General features: G+C 47.1%; 14 protein-coding genes and 1 non-coding gene across 15 annotated transcripts; 8 read left to right on the top strand and 7 right to left on the bottom strand.

The window, feature by feature from the left end:
* The first annotated feature begins 12 nt into the window (after positions 1-12).
* Positions 13-1482, top strand: RRN11 (Rrn11p). Its single transcript, XM_020217383.1, has one exon. It carries the CDS (start codon positions 90-92, stop codon positions 1308-1310), a length of 1221 nt encoding a protein of 406 aa, XP_020069865.1. The 5' UTR covers positions 13-89; the 3' UTR covers positions 1311-1482.
* Positions 1295-3044, bottom strand: CYBJADRAFT_190796 (E3 ubiquitin-protein ligase HRD1). The gene is made up of 2 exons (XM_020217382.1): positions 2983-3044; positions 1295-2922 (listed from the first exon to the last, which is right to left on the bottom strand). The coding sequence occupies exons 1-2, from the start codon at positions 3025-3027 to the stop codon at positions 1378-1380; spliced, it is 1590 nt and encodes a 529-aa protein (XP_020069864.1). The 5' UTR covers positions 3028-3044; the 3' UTR covers positions 1295-1377.
* Positions 3045-3315: 271 nt separating this feature from the next.
* Positions 3316-3950, top strand: CYBJADRAFT_163179 (OPA3 family protein; the record flags this gene model as incomplete). Its single annotated transcript, XM_020213743.1, has 2 exons — positions 3316-3378; positions 3438-3950. 2 exons carry the CDS (start codon positions 3316-3318, stop codon positions 3948-3950), a joined length of 576 nt encoding a protein of 191 aa, XP_020069863.1.
* A 555-nt stretch (positions 3951-4505) lies between these two features.
* Positions 4506-6939, top strand: HSP60 (chaperone ATPase HSP60; the record flags this gene model as incomplete). Its single annotated transcript, XM_020212792.1, has 3 exons — positions 4506-6195; positions 6475-6845; positions 6901-6939. The coding sequence occupies 3 exons, from the start codon at positions 4506-4508 to the stop codon at positions 6937-6939; spliced, it is 2100 nt and encodes a 699-aa protein (XP_020069862.1).
* A 597-nt stretch (positions 6940-7536) lies between these two features.
* On the top strand, positions 7537-9934 carry LCB2 (serine C-palmitoyltransferase LCB2). The gene has a single exon (XM_020215336.1). It carries the CDS (start codon positions 8037-8039, stop codon positions 9735-9737), a length of 1701 nt encoding a protein of 566 aa, XP_020069861.1. The 5' UTR covers positions 7537-8036; the 3' UTR covers positions 9738-9934.
* RCY1 (Rcy1p) lies at positions 9865-12147 on the bottom strand (the record flags this gene model as incomplete). The annotated part of the gene is made up of 1 exon (XM_020212786.1): positions 9865-12147. The coding sequence occupies one exon, from the start codon at positions 12145-12147 to the stop codon at positions 9865-9867; it is 2283 nt and encodes a 760-aa protein (XP_020069860.1).
* A 311-nt stretch (positions 12148-12458) lies between these two features.
* SEH1 (Seh1p) lies at positions 12459-13703 on the top strand. Its single transcript, XM_020215335.1, has one exon. The coding sequence runs from the start codon at positions 12528-12530 to the stop codon at positions 13539-13541; it is 1014 nt and encodes a 337-aa protein (XP_020069859.1). The 5' UTR covers positions 12459-12527; the 3' UTR covers positions 13542-13703.
* CYBJADRAFT_152450 (Zip-domain-containing protein) lies at positions 13670-14894 on the bottom strand (the record flags this gene model as incomplete). Its single annotated transcript, XM_020213384.1, has 1 exon — positions 13670-14894. Exon 1 carries the CDS (start codon positions 14873-14875, stop codon positions 13670-13672), a length of 1206 nt encoding a protein of 401 aa, XP_020069858.1. The 5' UTR covers positions 14876-14894.
* A 1563-nt stretch (positions 14895-16457) lies between these two features.
* On the top strand, positions 16458-17636 carry ZPS1 (Zps1p). Its single transcript, XM_020215334.1, has one exon. The coding sequence runs from the start codon at positions 16465-16467 to the stop codon at positions 17572-17574; it is 1110 nt and encodes a 369-aa protein (XP_020069857.1). The 5' UTR covers positions 16458-16464; the 3' UTR covers positions 17575-17636.
* A 196-nt stretch (positions 17637-17832) lies between these two features.
* Positions 17833-18662, bottom strand: RPL28 (60S ribosomal uL15 domain-containing protein; the record flags this gene model as incomplete). Its single annotated transcript, XM_020213383.1, has 2 exons — positions 18578-18662; positions 17833-18242 (listed from the first exon to the last, which is right to left on the bottom strand). Exons 1-2 carry the CDS (start codon positions 18624-18626, stop codon positions 17833-17835), a joined length of 459 nt encoding a protein of 152 aa, XP_020069856.1. The 5' UTR covers positions 18627-18662.
* A 302-nt stretch (positions 18663-18964) lies between these two features.
* VPS73 (putative sugar transporter) lies at positions 18965-20646 on the bottom strand. Its single transcript, XM_020212029.1, has one exon. It carries the CDS (start codon positions 20480-20482, stop codon positions 19046-19048), a length of 1437 nt encoding a protein of 478 aa, XP_020069855.1. The 5' UTR covers positions 20483-20646; the 3' UTR covers positions 18965-19045.
* CYBJADRAFT_101749 (uncharacterized protein) lies at positions 20647-21432 on the top strand. The gene has a single exon (XM_020212028.1). The coding sequence runs from the start codon at positions 20811-20813 to the stop codon at positions 21402-21404; it is 594 nt and encodes a 197-aa protein (XP_020069854.1). The 5' UTR covers positions 20647-20810; the 3' UTR covers positions 21405-21432.
* A 28-nt stretch (positions 21433-21460) lies between these two features.
* CYBJADRAFT_128829 (uncharacterized protein) lies at positions 21461-22597 on the bottom strand (the record flags this gene model as incomplete). Its single annotated transcript, XM_020212797.1, has 1 exon — positions 21461-22597. The coding sequence occupies one exon, from the start codon at positions 22595-22597 to the stop codon at positions 21461-21463; it is 1137 nt and encodes a 378-aa protein (XP_020069853.1).
* A 183-nt stretch (positions 22598-22780) lies between these two features.
* CYBJADRAFT_t118 lies at positions 22781-22854 on the top strand. The gene has a single exon. It is a non-coding gene; the product is annotated as a tRNA-Val (tRNA).
* Positions 22855-22977: 123 nt separating this feature from the next.
* ARC1 (Arc1p) lies at positions 22978-24265 on the bottom strand. The gene has a single exon (XM_020213382.1). It carries the CDS (start codon positions 24120-24122, stop codon positions 23016-23018), a length of 1107 nt encoding a protein of 368 aa, XP_020069852.1. The 5' UTR covers positions 24123-24265; the 3' UTR covers positions 22978-23015.
* Positions 24266-24277: the final 12 nt, after the last annotated feature.

The following is a 24277-nucleotide window of genomic DNA, read 5'->3' as shown; positions in this document are numbered from 1 at the left end:
TGCCAGTTGCTTTGTAGTTTGAGCCTCTTTTCGTGAGTGAGGATCGAATCAATCACCGAGGTTACTCCTGGTGGGCGTCGTACAAGATTATGTTTGAATATAGCGTGAAAAGGTTCAAGAGAGCGAAGGATGAGAGGACGCTGAAGGCTCTTAACCTATGGCATCGTACACAGCTTGAACAGGAGAGAAAGCGGTGCTTGGAGGATGAGGACGGGGATGAAGATCAAGGAATCGACTGTTCACATAGTGAATTCACAGAACAGATAAAGGACATTCCTCCAGAGGACACGTTTGAAACGTGGGTGCTGGAGAGAGAGATCAACATATCGACGTTTATCAACCAACAGCAACAGCACGAAGAGCCGCGACATGGTGCACAGGGAGATGATGACGACAACGACGACGAAGCTGATACAGATTTTGGTTCTGACGATGACACACTGGAGAAGGCTCGTGTAGAGTACGAAGGACTGCGTAACCTCACGAGATCCAGTGAGCTTTCCAATGCACGGACGCAGTTTATGGTGAGAGTCCGAGGGCTCGAGGTTCTACCCGCAGTGTCTATAACCAACATGGATAAACAGTCTGACCTATTATCCACGGAGACGTCGTATTTGAAGAGACATGCGGAGGTATTGAATAAGATAATGCACCTTTGTGTGCTCCGACAGGATTGGCGCAGAGCGTATAGATGCTTTACACTTCTGATTCGATGCAACAACATTGATATCCTCTCAATATGGCCCATAGGTTTAGAAGTCATCACAAGAGTTGCAGAGTTGGAGTACATCGAATCTGGGAACGATGGGTCGGAATACAACTTGAGGGTATACGGTACTGACTCTTCTCCTTTGAAGATTTTCAAAGATGAACAGTTTCTTCTATGGTTGTTGAACTTTTATCCAGGATCGAAGGTCCTTGACAAGCATAGAGTATTACACCTGGCCCTTCGTGGTGGTACAGCGGACACTGCACCTTACTTCGTGGTGACGTTGATATGGACCATAATCATGAAGCGAAACTTCACCATGGTGAACGACAAACTATCAGAGATGTTGTCGAAGAAACCTTTCATCAGGGATGGTGTTTTTTACTTTCTCCAAGGGCTTTCTTATCAACTCGAGGCTTCGACTATTGTAAATAGCGAACCAGATTCCATTGACCAAGGGAAAGTGTTGAAGTTGGTGAACAGCTCACAAAAGTTCTTAGAAGAAGCAAAAACGCTTGGAGCCGAGTTCCCTGAGAAGCTTATTCAAAACGAACTTGATCTGATAAAGTTACGGTTAAGTGAGTTGGACGATAGTGATTAATACGTGGCTTCATTACAAGCGGGAGTCATTTACTATATTTGTTTCCTTTCATAAAATTCGTAGGCTATTAATCAAGATAATCAGATGTTTCATCTGATTCTGCTTGTTTGCCTCTAGACCTTTGTCTTAAAGTACTTGAACCTTCGCCAACATCAATCTGTTCAAATACGTCTCTAGGAATTTCCAAGATCTTCTTCATCTGTACTTCTTGGGTTGGATTTAGAAGTACCCTGTAGCCATATGTTTCAGGTCTGACATTGAACAATGTCCAACCTGGTGGATTCAGACCATTTATTGGAATTTCAACTGTGTTGGCTTCATTGTGAACTATTGGTAATCCATGTGATTGCGTTTGAGTAGGAGTGGGGGTTTCAGTTTGACCGTGGAAGAAATGGCCTCCGTGAGGCAGACGGTCTAATATATTAATATTTGGAGGTCCTGGAACTCCAGTTTCCATTGGTGGTGTTTCACGTTGTTCAGGCTGTGGTCTCTCCGGTTCATGGTGAGCTTGTTGTTCTTGCTGCTGCCCAGGCTGTGGAACGGGCTCTTGTTGCTGTTGTTGTTGATTGTCAGCTGTCACAGGTGGGTCTACAAATACCGGACCACGACAGAGAGGACATACCTGGGAAATCTCCAACCAGCCCTTCAAACATCCCAGATGGATTATATGGTTACATGGCAATTTCTTCGGGTACAGTCTTTCACCCTTTGTAACACCAACTGTAGTCATATCGTCACGACAAATGATACAAAGGTTGTTATCCTCATTCAACTCATCCTCCGTTGCATCCAACAGTTTGGAATCCAGCTCCTTTGCCGTTTTCAAATGGATCATCATCTCCTTCACCTGTTTGACCAGAGAGATTGCCGTGAAAATCGTATCCTTTGCCAAATAAATTGGAATTCTATTCGGCCCAATGAACGTAAACACCAGGAAGTGATAGATTGCCAGTGAGCATATTGTTTCAACAAGCTTGACGATCTTCAAATACAACTCCTTTGATTCCATAACTTCCTCGTCCGGATGGGTGTTGAGATAGTGAACTTCCCAAGTGTTGAGACAAATGTTCATCGTTAACGATAACAGCTTAATAAACAAGAGGGTAAATTCAAATCCAAATGCAAAATACACGTCTGGAGTGTTACCAAATGTATACTCCGCACAAGAGTAAACCATTGTAAAGTCTGCATAGAGTAAGATCAGCAGCGATATGGTGTTTCTAGTCATCAAGATGTCCCGAGGAGTCGTTGCTCTTTGGAATATCATCTCAAATCGATCGTTCAGCAGCCAGTGGAACACTTTCACAAAGAGCAACACCAACGTCAGTATTCCTGGGATCAACAGCCAATACGTGTTGAACATGGTGAGTGCAATCAGCGAGTTTATCACCTCAAACTTCGACCTTTCGTAGATATGCTCAATCTCCAGCAGACGAAGCTCCCCAAACATCAGCTGCTGTAACAGCTTACCGATCACTATGGCCATTGCCACCGCCCAATTGGCCAGCAGCACCAGTGGTATACCTTCTGACAGCTGAACCGCTGCTGAAAAGATATTTGGTGATGATTCCAATACTGGCCACACGGCGAATATCACCAGCACGTTGCTCGCCTGGGACGACAGAGCGTTAGTTTGCTGACTAGCTCACATGTCGAAACAAGTCTTACTCACCAAGAAGTACGCTATGAACTGTTGTTTGTGTGTAAGATTAACCATCTTCCCCTTACTTTGCTATTCTACCTCTCTTCGTGTATGAACAGAAGTGTCACTGCTGTTCTTTCCAGGCCCAATTTTGAGCTCGCGGGCAGGACAAAGGGCGCTCAGCCGGGGGAGCTTAGCCTGGCAGCCCAGCCGGGGCGAGAGAAACCGCAGGGAGCCCGGCAGCGCCAGAGGGAGCGCGAGAGAAAAAAATTAGACAGAGAGGACGTTGTTCTCCTACGAACCAGGCGGACAGAGAGAGCGTCCCAGAGAGAAAGAGGGAAACCCCGGTACAACCACAGCAGAATGAGCGGCCTGGGTATCAAGCTTGGCTCTCTGTTCATCAGACAGATCTCCAAGCCCATATCGGTAAGTGTTGGCACCACCGTTTGTGTGCTCTCTGACTTAACTAACACTATGTGAATTAGAACATCATCAAGGCCCATGCACAACAGCACGAGTATTTCCGCAAGATTTGTATCTCTGTAGCACAGAAAGTACACAAGACGGACATCACGGTGAGGATGAGACTGCTCGGTGAGGAAGGCACAGCGAAGGTGCGCCCTCTTAACGATAAACGCGCCATAGAGACCGGTGCCACGTTCCTGTCTGAGACGTTTGTGTTTGCCGTTGCCGGGAGCATAGTGGTATTCGAGGCGTATAGGCAGAGACAGAAGGAGTTGACCAGAAGAGAGACCGTCGAGGACGACATCAAGACGTTACAACACGAGATTGAGTATCTCAAGAGGAAGCTAAGGGAGTACAACGTTCGATTGGACGATTACACGCCGCTAAAGGATCTCAACCCCAAGGTGCTGCGGCTCGATGAGAACGGTGACTCTGTTGATCTAACGGTCCAGGTCCAAGAGCTGAACGACCGCTTGGACGCGTTGGAACGCGTCGACACTGCAAAGGAGGGAGACGCAGAGGAGAAGAAGTGAGAAGAATCTTGTATATACAGGCCCAGTGAAGTTAGCATTACATACTACTCAGTCATACGGCACTGCGTTAGCGATGTTGAGCGACGTGTAGCGGTGCTGGCGGATGTGTCACGGATGTCTATGCGTGTGCGTACCATTATCAACGGGCCCGAAACACCGACTCGGTTTTCATCATCGTCTGGCTCACAATGAGTGAGCCAGAGGGCAAGAAACCGCACAGCTCAGACCACGGCTTCGACCAATTGAGTTGATGTGTTGTACGCTATGGCATTAGATAAAGAACGTTTGAAGAAACACGAGAAAAAAACATTGCAACAGTGGGTTTCCCCGGCGATTGCCCAAACTCTGTAATTATCTTCTCCGCTTGGCTTACGTAATCCCCCGCGATCGAATTTTCTGGAAATTCCGATTTTCCACGTTTTCCAATGCGGTGACCGATTTTCCAAGCCAAATTGAAAAAGCTGGAAAAAAACCGACGGCAACGTCACACTTTCTCTCTCTCTTTTTCTCTCTCTTCAACTCTCAACAAGTGGATATAATCTAAAGAAAAACACAATGCTCAGTGCTGCTAGACCATCTGTTAGAAGACAAGCTTCTATCGTTGCTAAAAGAGGTATCGCTCACAAGGAACTCAAGTTCGGTGTGGAGGGAAGAGCCGCTCTGCTCAAAGGTGTTGAGACTTTGGCCGATGCTGTGTCTGTTACCTTGGGTCCAAAGGGTAGAAACGTGTTGATCGAACAAGACTTTGGTTCTCCAAAGATCACCAAGGATGGTGTTACTGTTGCCAGATCCATCACTTTGCAAGACAAGTTTGAGAACATGGGTGCTAAGCTCTTGCAAGAGGTTGCATCGAAGACCAACGAGGCTGCTGGTGATGGTACCACCTCCGCCACTGTCTTGGGTAGAGCCATCTTCACCGAGTCTGTCAAGAACGTTGCCGCTGGTTGCAACCCAATGGATTTGAGACGTGGTTCTCAAGCCGCTGTTGAGGCCGTTGTCGACTTCTTGCAAAAGAACAAGAAGGAAATCACCACTTCTGCTGAGATTGCACAAGTTGCCACCATCTCTGCTAACGGTGATGCTCACATTGGTCAATTGCTTGCATCCGCCATGGAAAAGGTTGGTAAGGAAGGTGTCATCACCGTCAAGGAGGGTAAGACCTTGGAGGATGAGTTGGAAGTCACCGAAGGTATGAGATCAGACAGAGGTTACATTTCCCCATACTTTGTCACAAACACCAAGAACGGTAAGGCCGAGTTGGAGAGACCATTGATCTTGCTCTCCGAGAAGAAGATTTCCGCTCTTACCGATATCTTGCCAGCCTTTGAAATTGCTGTCAAATCTAGAAGACCATTGCTTATCATTGCTGATGACATTGACGGTGAAGCCCTTGCTGCATGTATCCTTAACAAGATCAGAGGTCAATTGTCCGTCTGTGCTGTTAAGGCTCCAGGTTTCGGTGACAACAAGAAGAACACCCTTGGTGATATCGCCATCTTGACCGGTGGTACCGTCTTCAACGAGGAGTTGGACATCAAACCAGAGAACTGTACTCCAGAACTCTTGGGTTCAGCTGCCTCTGTTACCGTTACAAAGGAGGACACCGTTATCCTTAACGGTGAAGGTTCAAAGAGCAACATCTTGGAACGTATTGATCAGATCAAGGCCTCCGTTGCTGATGAGTTAACCTCCTCTTATGAGAAGGAGAAATTGCAAGAGAGATTGGCTAAGCTCTCTGGTGGTGTTGCCGTTATCAAGGTTGGTGGTGCCTCTGAAGTTGAGGTTGGTGAGAAGAAGGACCGTTACGACGATGCCTTGAACGCCACCAGAGCCGCTGTTGAGGAAGGTATCTTGCCAGGTGGTGGTACTGCCTTGCTTAAGGCCTCAAGAATCTTGAAGGATGTCAAGGTTGACAACTTTGACCAAAAATTGGGTGTTGACATCATTAGAAAGGCCATCTCCAGACCTGCAAAGAAGATCATCGAGAACGCCGGTGAGGAAGGTTCCGTCATTGTTGGTAAGATCATCGACGAGTACGGTGAGGACTTCAACAAGGGTTACGACTCCTCCAAGGGCGAGTTCACCGACATGATTGCCTCTGGTATCATTGATCCATTGAAGGTTGTCAGATCCGGTCTCGTTGATGCCTCCGGTGTTGCCTCCTTGTTGGCCACTACCGAATGTGCGATCGTCAACGTTCCAGAACCAGTGACAGCTGCTCCACCAATGCCAAACATGGGCGGTGGTATGTTCTAAACACCTCCCCTCGGAAACATTTCGCCATTTGATTTGAAATGATGTACATAGTTTATAAAGACCAATCTCACTGAGAGACGATTAGAGTTGTAGTTGTGTGGTCCGCTTACACTTTCTTGGTTAACACACGCCACAGTTACTGTGTATGTGTTTGTTTTGGCTTTTTTAGCCTGCGTGGTTTAAACAAAAATTTGAATTTTCCCCTTCTCCCACACACCACAAACATCACGAAATTTGTGAGGGAAGGTAAACAAACCAAACGTAAAAGATACACGCAAAATGTCAGGAAAGGTCCACGGAGGTAAAGGTAAATCTGGTGCTAAAGATGGTGGTCTCAGATCTCAGTCTCACTCTGCCAGAGCGGGCTTACAGTTCCCAGTCGGTAGAGTCAAAAGATTCTTGAAGAAGAATGCACAGAACAAGATCCGTGTTGGTGCCAAAGCTGCGATCTACTTGACTGCGGTTTTGGAGTACTTGACTGCTGAGGTCTTAGAGTTGGCTGGTAACGCGGCAAAGGATCTCAAATTGAAAAGAATCACACCAAGACATTTGCAGTTGGCGATCAGAGGTGATGAAGAGCTTGACACTCTGATCAAGGCTACTATTGCCTCTGGTGGTGTCTTGCCACACATCAACAAGGTATGTTATATCTCTTTCTTTATATGCTATATTCTGTTACTAATAGGGGTTTTAGGCGCTTCTCTTGAAAGTTGAGAAGAAGAAACATAAATGAGTCCAGCAGTGTTTACTTGTTTTCGTTATTATTGTTGTTGTTGATATAATTTTTTTTGGTTCCAGGTGAAGGAAAAGGCGATTTTGGTACAATACACAACACAGCTTATACGTTTTCCTTTTTTATATCCTTCTTATGATCACTGTCATGGTGACGTTGTGTTTGGAAGCCTATCAAAAGGATGAGGAAGCCATGGGGTTATTCGAGTCTCATCATGTTTTGAAGAGAACAGAAAGCACATGTTGAACCCCCTTTCTTCTTGTTCCTCTTCTTCTTCTTTGTTATTGTATTTTTATATACGTGTACTACTAATTATATTGAAAAAAAAAAAGATGGGTCTCTCTTCTCATGGGGCCTATTAATGGTTGAGTGTGTAGCACAGCATGGCATCTACCCGTTGTATCTCTTGCGATCGATTTGTTTACATTTTTCAGCTTTTCCACAGTGGGAGCCCGGAAGGGGGGGTTCGATTGTTGTAACCGGGACAACGCTAAGCGTACAAAAGAAAAGCTAAAAGCAAGAGACAAACCCGCCAAAATGGGAATGTCCCCCCTTCGGCACTGATAAACTACGGACGGGCTACATAACGCGAAAATGGGACGGGGGACGGGTTGGTGGGCAGGTTGGTGCAGTTTAGGGGTAAATCCCAATTGTTCCTTTCTATCCATTCTGGAACCTGTTCCTTTTATTCATTTTCCTCCATACTCAGTTGAAGATAAAAAGGTCATCAATTATTGAAAAGGGGCATTTACTGTCATTATTCCTCCGACGATACTCTGATACAACGAGACAAATCAGTGCTTAAAAAACACAAGGAAGAGACAAGTTAGGACAAAGACGCGTAGCTTACATTCGAATTTGCCCTTCTAAGTACATCTCTGTCCAGTTTGTCCAGTTTGTCCACTGTGTGCAGTTGTGTCTCCAATCGTTTTGTCGTTGTCTGTCTTTTTTTCTCTTTTGGCTTTTTTGTCCATCGCGTCCCTCGACAAATCGGACAAAAAAACCCAGCCCATAACTTGGACATAAACACAGAGGAAACACTCGACACAGCAGTTGAAAGCATTGACGAGGAAGTCGAGCGAGCTGAACAAGAAGAGATGTCACGTGTCCTTCCTCAGATCGACCTCAGTGGGCTGTCCGTGGAGGACAAGAAGGAGAACGAGTACGGTGCGCTGACGTCACAGAAGTACCGTTATACATGTGTCTCGAGACAGGGCAAGCCGTTGCCAGACCCTATAGAGGATGAGCCTCCGTATTATGTGCTGCTGATCACGTATCTCAACTACCTGATCCTCATCATCGTGGGACACGTCAAGGATTTCTTTGGAATCAGGTTCAAACCTAAGAAGTACGCCGACCTCTTGGAACATGACGGCATGGCTCCTTGGTACAACAAGTTTGAGTCCTTTTACATCAGAAGAATGAAACAGAAGCTGGATGACTGCTTTGCCAGACCAACGTGCGGTGTGCCTGGCCGTCTCATCACGTGTATCGACAGAGACCCTCATGACTACAACAAGTACTTTACATACCCGGGGACGACTTCAACTTGTTTGAACTTATCGTCGTACAACTACCTGGGGTTTGCACAGAGCGAGGGTGCCTGCACGGACTCTGCTATTGAAACCGTGGAGAAGTATGGTATCGGTACAGGTGGTCCAAGAAACGTGATTGGAACTATGCAACTACATAGAGAAACTGAGCGTACCATTGCCAATTTCATCGGAGTGGAGGATTCTATACTGTTCTCTATGGGATACGCCACGAACGCTTCGCTCTTCTCTTCCATATTGGATAAGAAGTCGCTGATAATATCGGACGAACTGAACCATACCTCGATTAGAACAGGTGTCAGACTCTCTGGTTGTTCTGTCAAGACATTCCCTCACAACAACATGGATGCATTGGAAAAATTGCTCAGAGAGCAAATCTCTCAAGGTCAGCCTAGATCGCATAGACCTTGGAAAAAGATTGTTGTTGCAGTGGAAGGCTTGTACTCGATGGAAGGTACAATGGCCAACTTGCCCAAGCTGATTGAACTGAAGAAGAAGTACAAGTTTTATCTCTTTGTCGATGAAGCTCACTCGATAGGTGCCATTGGTCCAAGAGGCCGTGGTGTATGTGACTACTTTGGAATTGACCCTAAAGAGGTTGATATTCTTATGGGCACTTTGACCAAGTCGTTTGGTGCTGCTGGTGGTTACGTCTCTGGTTCTCAGCAATTGATTGATAGATTGAGATTGGATATCAATGCTCAAAACTATGCCGAGCCTATTGCTGCTCCTGTCCTCGCACAGATATTGAGCTCCATGAGAATCATCATGGGAGAAATTAACCCAGGAGAAGGACGTGAGAGACTGGATAGAATTGCATTTAACTCACGTTATTTGAGATTGGGATTACAAAGATTGGGATTCATCGTCTATGGTGTGGATGACTCGCCAGTTATTCCATTGTTACTCTTTGCACCAGCCAAAATGCCTGCATTCTCCCGTATGCTATACAAGAGAAAAATCGCTGTTGTCGTTGTTGGTTACCCAGCTACACCATTGACCTCGTCTCGTGTTCGTCTATGTGTCTCATCTGCTCTAAAGAAGGAGGACATTGATTACCTGCTTCGTCATCTGTCAGAAGTTGGTGATAAACTATTCCTCAAATTCAGCTCCGGTGTTGCTGGTGGTTCATTAGATGGTAAACCTCCAAGATGGAATATCGAAGACGTTATCAGGGAAACTCCGGAAGATTGCAAGAATCCAAAGTTCTTTGTCGGGACAAGCGCAACTACAGAGCCAAAGTGATCATCTATATGTTACAACTCCCTGTGATCCCCCTATTCATCTCATCTAATACTCTATTGTCTCACACATACAACTAATACACACAATGAAAAGGACGTGCTTTCCTTCTATTGTACTTTTCTTTGCTTTACATAATAACACAGTCAGTAATTCCCAGACCGTACATGGCCTTCTCAACGTCCTTCCTCACTTTTAACCAATCTGTTCTCTTTGTAACAAATTCGTAGATCTCTTCTTGTCTGAATATACCGTTAAACTTACTCAAATCACCGATAAGTTTACCCAATTCTTTCGAATCATCTTTTGAAATGAGGTACAGTTGACCCACTTGTTTCAATGCTGCGAAGTATGGAGTGATATTCTTCTGTCTTAGCGTGTTCACGATGAAATCGTAATACAAGTTCAGGTCACAAATCAGAATAATGGCACCATTCGTAGAGATTTGTCTCTTCTTGATGTTCTTGACAATCACCTGGAAGAATCTCTCTCCAATCTCCTGTTGGAACACGTCTATGACACCTTTTTCTGTTGATCCATTGAGCAAATTGATGTGGTTGGAGAGAAGCTTAACCACCGTCTTTGCACATTTTGTTGGTCCATTTATTGTGACAGCGATATCCTCTGACTTGGGGTTGAAATCATTAGGTAATTGGAGAGTGTTGAATAAGAACTCAATCTCATCCATCAGCTTATCGATACCAATGTTCAGACCGTTGGCAACAAAATTGTCTAATGTAGCTTCAAACCGTTTCTTGGCCTGGTTAGCATTGTTCAAGAACTCATTCTTATCGAGAATCTTCTTCTGAACCAGTTCGTTCTCATAAAAGATCTCCAGCATTTGGTATATCAAATCGCCAATGTTTATCAATTCGGTGAACTTCACTAGAGGCTCCACTGTATTAAGTGACTCCAAGCTTTCTAAGGACTTGAACTCTGTTGGATCATATCTGTTCAGCACATCAATGGCCTTTTCAAAACCTGGTTTAACGTGGTATATCTCCAAAATACCAATTAGTTTTATGAATATGAGTTCAATGTGTTCATTTATTCTCTTCTTGTCGATAACAGAGCCGTCAATTGATTCAAAGACAAGAACAGAATCCACCTTAGCCTTTGCCTGGTTGATAATCTCTGAAGAAAGTTCGAAATTGATGTAGTTCTTTAGGTTCTTCAAGTTCTTTGTTATGACTTCCAGGTTTGTCTTGAACTTAATCTCTTCAGCATTGGAATCTGACTTGGAGAACATTTTGGTGAAAGAGGTCAACAGTTCAAACTTATTTGTCTTGTTCTCGTCTGTATTGTACTCATTCAAGATGGACTTGTATATGTTCTCTTGCTCTAACTTGTCCTGCTCTTCGTAGTCCTTCTCAAACTTATTGATCTCCTCTATGGAGTTCTCTTCGAATAGCGTTATTGTTTCTTCCAGATATTGCGCAACAAGAGGTTCAAAGTACAAGTTAATGAACGTTCTTGTCATGACTTTATAGTTCTTTCCCACGTTCAGGGAGTCATTGAGATTTGAAACAAAGTTCACTAGCAGTTCGTAATAGACGATTGGAACGATTTCCATGTTCTTATGGCACTCATCTGATAGGAACTTCCCAATGATTTCCTTCTCCAGGACTGATTCCATGTACATGAGCATGACCGGAAGCTGTTGACCAAAACATTCATCGATGACTCTAGATTTATCGTTGAAGTACTTAACAAGGTCCTGAATAACTGTGGACAGTGCCTCTTTATCCAGCTGATTGCCAGAATCTAGAATAGTGTCAGGGAAGAAGTCGTAAGGGAATTTGTTCTCGTCTTTGAAGAACTGTACCATATTCTCCTCCTGGTCCAATATATTCAGAGTCTCAACCAGCAGTGCTACGATGGAGTAGTCTTGATTATCAAAATTGTCTCTCATCTCGTCAAATTTGATCTTTGTGAACTTGTTGAGAAAGTTCTGTACTTTATCACTGGTCTCGAGATATACAACGTTATCGGCGTCGTCCATGTCGGCGTATTTACGCAGGTTAACCAAGATCCTGGCTTTGTCTTGTTCTGATATCATCTTGCTGCCAAACACAGAGCCATAGCTATCTTCATCTGTTAAGTCCAATGCCATCAGATTCTTTATATAGTCCGTCAATAGTGAATGGATCAAGACACATGTCTTTGTAGGATCAGAGGTTTTCCGGACTTGGAAAGCTGTGGTGGCATCAAATTCATCCAGCAGCAAGGGATCCATGAACTGTGGATCATAGATGATATGGGTCTTCGAGAGTCTGGCTTTGTAATAGTCCAGATCGCTAGGTCTCAAGGCACTTGCAACCTCTTCGCTAACCTGTTGTAGGGACAATCGGTCCCCAATGGATAGGTGTCGTCCAATTGAGCCAACAACGGTTGGTGTTTTCAGCAATTCCATCGATCCAGCAGTATGAGTTGCAATAAGGATGACTATGACGATAACAACAAGTCCAATAGGTCGTTCTCAATGGACACCAACCACATGGTGAAACCGTTACAGCTGCTGGACTTATGTCCTGCTCCGTCTCCTATGACATCAAGACACCCAGACACCTAATAACCTGGACATCACCTCATCCGGACATCTAATAACCCGCACACCAAATATTCCATACATCCATACACCACACAACCCGCACACCACACAAATTTATAAACGTCCCGGCCTCGTTGCCTTTCCCTTTGTTGATGCCTTCTACATCATCGAAAGCTCCATCTCAGAACCCAATCTCCTCAGCTTACACCAGCTACCATCCTCTCATTCAGCCATATACTCCAATGAAACCATTTGCCACGAACCACGAGGAGCTGATCCACGATGTTGCGTACGATTTCTACGGTAAACAGCTCGCTACCTGTTCCTCGGACCAACACATCAAGGTGTTTGACCTTGATTCAACTACCAATGAATGGATCCTGAACGATTCATGGAAGGCACATGATTCGAGCATTGTGAAGCTGAGCTGGGCTGCGCCGGAGTTCGGTAAGATCATTGCGTCCGTTTCGTACGACAAGTCTGTACGCATATGGGAAGAAGACCTGGACGAGCCACATGGATCAGGCCGTCGCTGGAAGAAGCTGGCAACATTGCACGATTCCAACGGCCCGTTGTACGACGTGGCCTTTGCCCCAAGCCACCTGGGCCTGCGTTTGGCTACGATTGGAAGTGATGGAGTGTTGAGGATTTATGATGCCCTGGAACCAGCAGACTTGAGATCATGGACAGTGACCTCTGAGGTTTCTGTGCTGTCCATTGCTCCTGCTAACCATCTACAGAGTGATTTTGCATTGGACTGGTGTAAATCGAGATTCTCGCCTGAGAAGCTGGTTGTGTCTGCCTTGGACCAGGCTTTTGTATACAACAGAGATTCCAATGGGAAACTGGTGCGTGCTGCCACTCTCCCTGAACATGGAGGTCTCATCAGGTCTGTATCCTGGGCACCTTCCATGGGTAGATACTACCAATTATTGGCCACTGGCTGTAAAGACGGCAAAGTGCGTTTCTTCAAGCTCACAGAGAGACTCTCAACGGCACCAAGACCGTTGAATGGTAAGTCACCAGATGTGGACGAAGATATGGTGGATGCCGATGCACCAAACGTCAACATCCAAGTGGACCTCGTTGGCCAACACGATGATCACCACGGAGAAGTATGGTCTGTTTCCTGGAACCTTACAGGTACCATATTGAGCAGTTCTGGCGATGACGGTAAAGTGAGACTATGGAAGGCCTCCTACAACAATGAGTTCCAATGCCTCAGTGTGATATCTGCTGAGCAGAAGGACGTATGAAGTATCTGGTTGGAATGCTTACACGATGCTAAAGTGATGAGAATTGTTCCATTAGAAGAAATCAGAATGTACGAAATATTTAATGAAGGGTAATAAAACAAATCATTAATCTTATCCACTGCCATTGCCTATGCCCAGTTACCTAAGACGGACATGACTATCATCCCCACGATGAGAGAGAAGAGTGCACAGCTTGTCTTCCATAACGAAGCAGCTGCCAAGGTACCAAAGAGCCAGTCATGTGCCCACATCTCTACAACACCTGTCCAAATGAGGACCCCTGCAGAGAATGAATCCAGGGTTCCGAGGGCAATCAGCGTACTTCTGTCACTACCGTTGAACTGTGACAGGACACCGATACCAATAGCCATGCCAATTGGCGTAATAACAGCAAAGACTGAGCCCATGATGAACTTCATCCAAAAAGTTGTGTTCTCTAACTGCGCAATTCTAGAGCCGAGCGCAATACCTTCGAACAATTGATGGAATAAAATAACAATGAATAGTGTGATGAAGTAGGAGTCACCAGCAACCACCAGTGTGATACCTATGAGAATGGAATGGAAAATGATACCAGCCTCCATGGTCAAAACAGAGATCTTATCATCTGGGTGTAGCAGTCCGTGAGAATGGTGATCCATATGCTGTACGTCTTCAGCTTTGGACCGTGATGTGTTCTTCTGCTCAGATTCGACGGATCCTTCGTCGTTAGCTGATACAGTCGAAAGCTCAGGGCCTGCTTCTATAGTGTCTTTTTGTTGCAATGTGCTGTTTCTCCATTGCATCAGTCTATTGGCAACGTATTCGATGATGAATGCGAGGAACAGGCCTGCCATTGTAATGGCAGCACCGGTGGCCTCATAACCCACATCACCAATACAGTCGTTGGCCCACATCAGGTTGGCGTGAGTGATCAGATGGACGAACGCCGTTGAGATGATGATACCGGTACCAAACTGTTTAAGTATAACAAAGACGATGTTCTCCATAGAAAGCTTGAACAGTTTATTGATGAAGAGAGGCCCCAGTGACCCCAAACCAGATGTTACCAAGATGACGAACAACAGGCCAATTCTCAGTGGGATGTCATAGTCTCTTTCAGTTCTCTCGCAAGACGTTTCTGAACTACCTCCAGTACAGTGCTCGACACCGGCATGGAAGTGACAGTTCTCACCACTACTGGAATCAGTCGTCTCAGAGCTTGCGTTCGTCGATTCAACAACAAATTGAAGCTCCTCTCCGTTATCATCGAGACAATACGTTTCAGATGCGTCAATATGACACCCGGTATACGTTGTTTGTCCTTCAGAAGTGACAGTTGGAGCACCAACCATCTCACCTTCAATGTCACCTGCCATACAATACTGAGTGGTGTCATGGTAATGACAACCTGTGACAACAGATGGCATGGATGTGACACTCGCAGTGGCTGTTGAAGAGGCTTCTTCAACCTCAGCTGCGAACTGAACCTCTTCTCCAGAGGAATCAAGGCAGTATGTTTCACTGGAGTGGGTGTGACAGCCGGTATACGAAGCCTGGCCTGACTCGGACGCTGTTGGCGCACCGACAATGCTACCTTCGACATCGCCAGCCATACAGTATTGGACAGTGCCGTGGTAATGACAGTCTGTGACGATAGAGGCCACGGTGCTTGCTGTCTGTGTTGCTGTTTCACCAGTAGAATCACTTTCGCTGTGCTCATGGCTGTGTTGTTCCTCAGATACAGAACCCTCTGTAGAAGTTTCACCAGATTCAACGACAAATTGGACTTCTTCACCGTTATCATCCAGACAGAAGGTCTCTGTCGAATGAGTGTGGCAGCCTGTGTACGATGACTGGCCATCTTCCGTCGCAATAGGCGCACCAACAACAGAGCCTTCCACTCCGTCGGCCAGACAATACTGCTCAGAGCCATGGTAGTGACATCCAGTGATTTCCGCAGGAACAGAGGAAGTAGTTGTCGATGCTACGCTCTGTGCCAGCACTCCATGAACGGCGTATATAGCTGCGATACCAAGGCCTTGATATTTCATGATTTCCAGACTTGTTTGAAGGCTATAGGGATGCTATTAGAGGGAAAAAGCGTATGGCTTAAAACGATCTACATCATTCGACTAGCTGTCATCCTTATAAAGCATCCTTCTCAGCACACTTGGCCTCTTCAGCATTCCATGTGCTGACCGTTAAATTGATTGCCAAGATCGTTTTACCAAGAGCTTGTGTGCAGAATAGTACCCTGTTAGTTATCGTTCAATGAGCGCAGATTCCATCTCCAAAATTACAGAACATCATCGTTAGAGGAAACTGCCGGTATCATCTCTTAATCTTTGTAGAACGAAACCAGTGATCGTAGTTCCTCTTTGGTGTCTTCGTGGTGCACACATCGAGCATGGCTCAACGAGCTCACCGAAATCGCCAAAGCTCCCCGTGATGTAAGGGTCCGAACCTGCCTAAAACACACCCTCGGAATACCACTGCGCTCCTATATGATCAGCAGACAATGACGCTCCATTGAGGAACAACCCTGGTTACGGCATAAGGCACGCATCACAGGCCCATAAGGAGACATCTGCTCGTCCATTACGAGTCTCCTAATGGATATCTTCTCGCTGTGGTAACCATAAGGGTGTATCGCCAAGGTGATTGAAACCAATTTGTATGGCCCACACTTGCAGAAAGCGGCATAATAACTTGCATGAACGTCTCACTTTCTATGGAGTTCAACTCATTGGCTGGGAGATTTGATGTGTATTTGGTCAAAGGTGATGATTTATTGTGGGTTTGTACGGAGTCAATTGAGGCCTCGGCCAGCTGGAACGAGGAGCAAGTTTAGGGTGTGGTGGAAGGGTATAAAAGGCGAGGATGGTGCCCTCATTTGATGTTGATCAGAGCAAGGAATCTAAACCACAGAATCAACAAGAATATGAAGTTCCAACTGCAATTATTAGCTACTCTGAGTCCACTGGTGTTTGCCCAGTCCGAGTCTGACAGCTCCAGTGGTGTTTCAGGGTCATTGTCCTCAGGTTACTCTTCCGAGTACTCCACGTCTGATGAGGAAAGTGCTACTGTGTGGGTCAGCGACCAGTCTCCATTGGAGACTGGTGAGGTCTATGAGTGGAGTGCCAACTGGAACCCGGACATTCAGATCCACCAGTCCTGTAACAGAACCCAGTATGTTCAGCTGATGAGTGCCTGGGAAGAGACCAAGGAGCTCTCTGAACATGCGAGAGACCACACGTCTCGCTTCGGCAACCAAAGCTACATCTATAGAAAGTACTTTGGTGACGCTGCGACTGCAGAGGTGATTGGATGGTTCGACAACATCGTCCATCAGGACAAGACCACCGTCTTGTTCCGCTGTGATAACCCTGATGGCAACTGTGCCAACGAAGGCTGGGCTGGTCACTGGAGAGGATCAAATGGTTCTGACGAGACCGTCATCTGTGACCTGTCCTACCAGACAAGACGTTCTTTGAAGCAGCTCTGCAGCTTGGGTTACGACGTCTCTACGGGCCAAAATGCTGTGTTCTGGAGTGCTGACTTCCTCCACAGATTGTGGCACACTGATACTGTGGGCCAGTCCTCTGTGGATCACTACGCTGATACATATGACGAGTGTTTGGAGTTGGCTAATGAATCACCAGAAGAGGCTGTTAGAAACTCAGCCTCTCTGAGACTGTATGCCTTGGAGGTTTACGCCTATGACATAACTCTTCCAGGCCAGGGCTGTTCTGGTGACTCTGATGATGAGGATGAACCACTGATCGGCTCTGAAGACAGTGAAGACAACACGCAGTCTACCAGCACTTCTGAAGAGCAGTCAGTTACTGAAGCTGTAAGTGAAGGTGCTTCTTCCAGTGCCACCAGTGACATTGCTGAGTCGACCACCTCTGAAGAAGAGGACGAACACGACCATTCGCACACCGAGACTGACAGTGAGACCAATGCTGAGGCCACTGCGAGTGCTACAAGCTCAGAGACGGCCAGTCTGCGTTGTCATACACACGAAGGTGGTGAGACTCACTGTGTTTAGATATCCCTATAATAAAGGCTTGAGCTTTTGGCACATCCTTTCAATGCCTTCTGAAACTCCACATCTAGACGTTCTGTAGTGCTTCTTCAACGCAATATATGACAACTTCCATACACTCCACTACAGACCGTAGTAGCAAACCGTAGTAACACACAGCTGCCTCTCTCCTTATGCTAAAGCAATCTACAACGCTTTCCTCTGTTTTACATGATAAGACGTTTTTTTCATTGTACATTAAGATGTGATGTGTGGGAAAACTTAAGCAACCAACTCAACAACACCACCAGCAGCTCTGATCTTCTCCTCAGCCAACTTGGAAACAAATCTGGCCTTGACGATGACTGGAACTTGTGGCAAACGACCCTTACCCAAAACCTTACCGTAACCGGCAGCCAAGGTGTCAATGACTGGAGCAGCAGAGGCAGAAGCAGAGGACAAGTATTGCTCTCTCTTCTCCTCGTCAACCAAAGTCCACAACTTGTCCAAGTTCAAGACTGGCTTCCAGAAGTGAAGCTGTTGCTTGTGGAAGTATCTTTGACCAACCTTACCGAAGTAACCTGGATGGTACTTATCCAAGTTGGTTCTGTGGTGGTGTTGACCACCAGCCTTACCTCTACCACCCGGGTGCTTTCTGTGCTTACCGACTCTACCCTTACCGGCTATAGTGTCTTGTTAGTATTGTGATGTCGAGCAGCCTCGAGCCATAAGCCTGTCTCTTGGAAGGAGTCGTCTCTGGACAGTACAGCGTGTTGTGTCTCTTTTGCCTATTTGGCCATCGTTTGGACTGATATATAAGCTGCTGAACGCCATCCTGGTGCATCACACATGACTGGCAATCACACTGCCACCTCCTACGCTTCCACACTGCCTCCATATTGCCTCCACGTCTTCTCTTCAACGCCTACTGATGCTATCCCATTCACCATTACGAGTCCAGCCCTCACTCCTCCTATCCCCAGCTCTGTACTTATGGCCCTCCTGGAAACGACAGCTTGTTACATACCAACAACGTGACCTCTGTGTTTTCTAGTCTTAGTTAATCTGGTAGGCATCTTGTGATATTCCTGGTCTAACCTTCCAAGTCCTCTGAAGTAGATGATGTGAGTTTCCAACAAAGTTTTTGATTTTTTCACCGTTCTACAACTGCACAGTGTGTGTTCCCGAAGCGGGAATATTCGCGGGCGTGGAGGGTGGAAAGTTGTGTTGGTGGTGTTTGGATGTTAAGTGGCTTGAACGAGAACGCGACGCGTGCGCAGTTTTTGCCGGTCCCTGGTGTATGGGTGTATTGCCCTGTGCCAATGTCACGTGATATATGGGTTTCCCCGTAGCCCTAAGTACATATTTCTATAATGGAGCTTTATACAATTGCTACAACGTCACATTTTGAGAGGTGGAGCACGCCTCTCTTGGGCTGGAAGTGTGCAGAGCCATTAGACGAACTGGTATAGACATATTTAGTGAGGCACAGGCTTCAATCGACCCGTATGTTCCAGACAGAGTCGTAGTTCTTATGGCCTTTAGTCTCTGGTAACTTGTTCATGACAAAGGAGACAAACAGCAAACAGATGATAGCGAATGCAAAGTAGACGTAGCCACCGATCCACCCGTCCACGATTGGGAAGAGGAATCCAATGAGGAAAGTGGCGATCCAATTGACCACTGTTCCATAGCTCTGCGCAGTAGAAATGGCCTCTTCCTGTGTAACTTCCGAAATCAACAGGAAAGGAATTGGGCCCAATCCAATGGCAAACGCTGCAACGTATACAAACGTTGCCAATACCGATAAGACTGAGATGGAGAACACAATGCCGATTGCCATTAGTGCCGAAGCAGCTGCCATTGTCGACACGGACGTTATGAGGCATGGTTTACGGCCATACTCATCGACAAACGGTGCAGCAATAAACGTAATGACCGCATTGCCCAAGGAGATCAGACAGTTGATGATGACAGCGTACTGAGGCAAGAGTTTTCTGATGGTGTTCACGCCGTAAAAGATGATCGAATTGATCCCACAGAACTGCTGGCCTGCCAATACTGTGATGACGACTAATCGAGAGTTCTCATAATTCGGATCTGAAACGTACTGCTTGAGTGAAACGTTTGGAGCCTTTCCATTGGAGCCAGTGGCACTTTCAGAGGCAATGAGCTGCTGTTGATCTTCAACGTTCGAGTATCGTCTGAACTCATCAGCCACGGAATTAGGGTCTCCACGAAGTCTCAGGATGGCAGCCTTGGCCTCGGCGTCCCTACCCTTCAGTGCCAGCCATTTGGGAGACTCGTCGATCAAAACCACCGCAATTGAGTTTACGAGGCCTAGAAGTGCGCCTGTGAAGAGCAGGTATCTCCACTGGATGGAATTGGCCCATCTGACGGCCAGTACCTGTGTCAGGAGAATACCGAGGTTGATACACACCTGGTTCATGGAGCCCAGCAGCCCTCTCAGTCCAGCTGGGCTCACCTCGCTGATCATCAGCGGAGTCACCACAATGGAGCAGCCAGCAGCCAACCCAGATATCAACCTCCCAAGCACCAGCACCGCGATGTGATTGCTCACGCCCTCAATCACTGAGCCAATGACAAACACAACCCCGTTGATGGCCATGCTGAACTTACGGCCAACTACGCCGCTCAACCAGCCCGCATACAAGCTGCCCACAAGACCTCCGATGCTGAACACACTCGTCACCAGTCCCACCCCCTGTTCGTCCATCGTCAGGCACGGTTTCAGTCCAAGTCTCGACAGCCACGTCGAATCGTAGGGAACACCGGGCAATGGCACATTGGCCTGACACGAGAGCACCGCAGAGGGCCCGTTCAGCTCTGACATGTGGTAGCCATACTGCAGCGAGGCAATACAGCTGACGGCGACCGTCACGATCAATTGGCGAGTCCACTGGCGTTCCATAGCTGCCTGTTTACCCCAGCCCGTGGTGGTAGGCTGAGTGCTGAAAGCGGCCTGGGGAAGCCCCTTTGTTGTAGGCGCGCAGCCTGGGGAAGCCCTTTGTTGTAGGCTGAAGGAGCCAGGGAAGCCCTTTGTTGTAGGCTGAAGGAGCCAGGAAATCCCCCCTCGTAGGCTGAAGGCTCCCTGTTCACGCCCTCCCTCGTAGGCTCAAAGCTGCCTGGGAAGCCCCCTAAATCCCCGTGGAGAGATCGAAAAATCAGCAGAGCGCCCTCCCCAGCAGCTCCCCGCTAGGCAGGAGGCCAGAAGGAAGCATCACAACAACCACAGCGCAATGGGCGACGAGCAGAGCCACCGCCACGATCAAACCCACCTGGACGACCAGAGCCAGTTCACCACGGACAGGTTCCGCCTGCCGCCCGGGCTCAGGGTTCCGCTGACGGCGTCGATGTCGTTTCTGTTTGGCCTGATCTACGGCATGCACTCAAGCTACGCCAGAACTGGCCAGCAGTACCTCGTTGAGAACTCCCACCGGCTGCCTAAGACCAAGGGAGGGTGGTACTGGTACTACAAGCGTAAGAACTGGGTGTGCTTGCAAGGAGCGGTGAAGGGAGGCGTGAAGCTTGGGCTGAAGACTGGTGGTTTCACGCTTGCGGTGTTTGGGCTGGAGGCGATGATAGACAAGGCCAGGGGACGGATCGACTGCTTGAGCACGATAGCTACGAGCGTGCTAGTTGGCACAGCGTACTCGAGATGGAGGCATCTGAACAGGAGTGCGACGGTGAGTGTGCTGAGGAAGGGGCTGGTGCTTGGTGTTGTTGGTGGTGTGTTACAGGATGCGCTGATGATGGCGAGAGGAGTGGATGCGTGGGGTGTGTCTGCGCTGGTGTCGTCGTCGTCATCGTCTACGCTGAAACTGGAGAGCTGAACCTGGAGAGCTGATCTACACTGCTGTACATAGTTATAAATATTTACTAACATCCATCACTCATCCTCCTCTTCATCCAGATCGTGCACTGGGTAGTTCAGCAGCACAGCAACACCCGTGATCTGACCCAATTGCACACCTGAGTCGTGTAGACTGGAAAAGACAAACACATCACCACCGTTGTTCTTCACAATCTCGGCCAGCTCGGCGTAGTGCTTCCTCTCAGCTATGTCGTCGCTTCTGAACAGCTTATCCGTGAGTAAGAGCTTCGACACGGCACCCATGTTGACCGCCTTCTCGCACTCATCAGGCCCATACCATGCTTTGCCATCGTCTGCGTTTAGGCTCTTGAAGAAGTCGTCCAGAGCCTTGACGTCTTTGGCGTACTTGGTGTCGGCCAATTGCTTCTGAACCGAATCAGTCTTCAAAACCTCGTCCAAGCCTTGGATGAACCCTGTGGAGCTATGTGTCACCATGAACTTGCTCTTCAACGTGGGCAAATCCTTGGTGTTGTTCTTCACAGCAACCTCCAGATACTTGTCGTATAATCCCTGTGCCCAGAATCCAGGCGACGCCAATATCACAGCCTTCAACTTGTTCAAGTCTAAGTGTCTAACCATCGCATCGACAACGTGGCCATAGAACTTGTCCAGAGCCTTATCATGGGCAGAAGAGTCACCACGACGCTTCTTAGGGATGCTCTTCTCAATCTTATCCCTCAACACGGTCATATTCTCAGTGATGAAGCAGATGTGCGCAACGCCCTCTTGCAACACAACTGCCGCAACTTCAGCTTTGCCGGTGATATCACAGGACTTGGCGATCAAGTCCAAATCACCTTGGTCCCATTCGTCTTTGGCAATGGTCAACGGGTACTTGTAGTCAACGTCTGCAGTGTGGAACGACCCCATTGGGACGTCGTCTAGAGGGTCCATCGTCTTGCCTTTGATTCTGAAGGATTCATCCTGCGGTATGAACTCCACGTCCTGGACTTGCAGCCTGAGCGTTAGCAACTTCTTCTCGGACTTGGCCCCCTTCACGTTCGAGGCCTTGACGTTTCTGATGGTCTTCAACGTCACCTCATCTTGTGGATGTATCAAGTTGTAGAGAACGAACAGGTCCTCTTTGTCCTGTGCAATCACTGAGAGAGAGCCGGAGTTCGACTTCTCCAATCGGCTACCAACGAGTTTCATTTCCTCTTAGGCCAGTTACTCCTACAATGGCCAATTGTCCTCTCGAATAGCCACCTTTTCAACTTTTGTTGAAAACTTTCAACAATGGGAGTATATATCCCATATTGCTTTTCGGAACAGTTGTGAATATCGGTAACTCTTCCTTGTATGGCATTCTCCGTTTCAAAACTGACACGAAAAAGTGGTTTCGTGGTCTAGTTGGTCATGGCATCTGCTTAACACGCAGAACGTCCCCAGTTCGATCCTGGGCGAAATCATTATTTTTTTTCAAAATGTCACACGCCGTAGATCACGTGACTAACGTGAACAACTGGATGAAGCACTGAAGACACACCGTTGGACACGTCTACCACGACTCACTACAGGGATTGCTGTTCGTTCTCTAGTTCATTAGACATTCTTCTGTGTTATACATCAACTAACGAACATTTGCATTGGTGATGGATGCAACCTTGAAAATGTCACCGTTCTTGTTTGTAAGCTTTGCGTCTGGTTTACCCTCTTGCTTGAAGATAACTTCCAATTGATCATTTGTTGAGAATCCTGGCTGGACTTGTTCCCAGATCTTCTTCTTTGGGTTGAGCTGCTTCTCTGGTGTTGAGTCAAAGCCTTCAAAGAACACCTTGTCACCTGCCTTGGAGCCTGCTGGTGGCTCGACAAACTCAACGTGCTCATCATCGGAACCACACAACACCATTGCGGTGGACTTGACACCTCTCATGTTAACAGGCTTCAAATTGGCAACAACAACGACGTAACGCTCTTGCAAGGCCTCCAATGGGAAGTGCTTGACCAAACCGGAACACACTGTACGTGGACCTTCTTCATCGCCACATTCAATGGTGGAGACGTAAAGGGAGTCCGCGTCTGGGTGCTTGATGGCCTTTTGGATGAAACCGACACGGAAGTCAATCATTCCTGGGTTTGGTGGTACTACCTCTGCGGCCTTCTTCTGCTGATCAGCCTGGGCCTTGGCCTTCTTCTCCTTCTTAGCCTTTGCAGCCTCTTCGCGTAATTTCTTGAGAGTCTCCTCGTCTGGCTTACCTCTTGGCTTGTCATCCTTCTTACTCTTCTCCTTCTTAGCTTCCTTGGAGGCCTCCTTTGGTGCTGCTGCTTCCTTGGACTCCTTCTTTGGCTTCTCCTTGATCTCTCTTGGAAGTTCAACGGAGAAGTCCACAACAACCTTCTCGCTGTCTGGAACATCGACAAGAGTGTTCTGAATCAAGTCTGCCCATCTAATCACATGACGGTTTGCAGCGTAATCCTTAGACTCAAACTTCTTGAGCAATGGCAACGCTCTGCCAAAGGCAACAACATCGGCCTCCGATGGTGCGTTACCCAAGAGGTAGGTCTTGCTCTTCAAGTTTTCGTTGAACTCTTTGAAAGTCTCTGGGAATCTCTTTGACAGTGTGAGCCATTGGGATTGTAGTGCGTTCTGCTCATCCGAGAGCTCGCCAAATTGAGTGGTTGGTGATTCCAGCGATGAGAGTGAGAGCTTTTGGAACTTGGCTGTGAGGTCTGACATCCTTAGTGAGGCTTTTGTCTGCTGTAATTGGACTTCAAGGAGGGAAAAGTGCACTTTTGTTGAAAAGTTGTCGATGAAGCTGAAAGAAAAAAAAACAGTCGTTTTGAAAGTGCCGTCACACAAATGGCAGATTCTTATTTCACCGTGGCACAAAT

The sequence above is a fragment of the Cyberlindnera jadinii genome, assembly GCF_001661405.1.
Source record: "Cyberlindnera jadinii NRRL Y-1542 unplaced genomic scaffold CYBJAscaffold_9, whole genome shotgun sequence".
NCBI classification, from domain to species: domain Eukaryota; kingdom Fungi; phylum Ascomycota; class Saccharomycetes; order Phaffomycetales; family Wickerhamomycetaceae; genus Williopsis; species Williopsis jadinii.
Note: the sequence above shows the minus strand (reverse complement) of the source record. Positions and strands in the feature narration are given on the sequence as shown.

Excerpts from the sequence above, each read along its gene's own strand:
- CYBJADRAFT_101749 (XM_020212028.1), top strand. The coding sequence starts at position 20,811 with ATGGGCGACGAGCAGAGCCACCGCCACGATCAAACCCACCTGGACGAC.
- CYBJADRAFT_190796 (XM_020217382.1), bottom strand. The coding sequence starts at position 3,027 with ATGGTTAATCTTACACACAAACAACAGTTCATAGCGTACTTCTTG. Across the intron at positions 2,923-2,982 it reads AGTTCATAGCGTACTTCTTG|GCGAGCAACGTGCTGGTGAT; the intron begins GTGAGTAAGACT and ends CTGTCGTCCCAG.
- SEH1 (XM_020215335.1), top strand. The coding sequence starts at position 12,528 with ATGAAACCATTTGCCACGAACCACGAGGAGCTGATCCACGATGTTGCG.
- ZPS1 (XM_020215334.1), top strand. The coding sequence starts at position 16,465 with ATGAAGTTCCAACTGCAATTATTAGCTACTCTGAGTCCACTGGTGTTT.
- ARC1 (XM_020213382.1), bottom strand. The coding sequence starts at position 24,122 with ATGTCAGACCTCACAGCCAAGTTCCAAAAGCTCTCACTCTCATCGCTG.
- LCB2 (XM_020215336.1), top strand. The coding sequence starts at position 8,037 with ATGTCACGTGTCCTTCCTCAGATCGACCTCAGTGGGCTGTCCGTGGAG.
- RRN11 (XM_020217383.1), top strand. The coding sequence starts at position 90 with ATGTTTGAATATAGCGTGAAAAGGTTCAAGAGAGCGAAGGATGAGAGG.
- VPS73 (XM_020212029.1), bottom strand. The coding sequence starts at position 20,482 with ATGGAACGCCAGTGGACTCGCCAATTGATCGTGACGGTCGCCGTCAGC.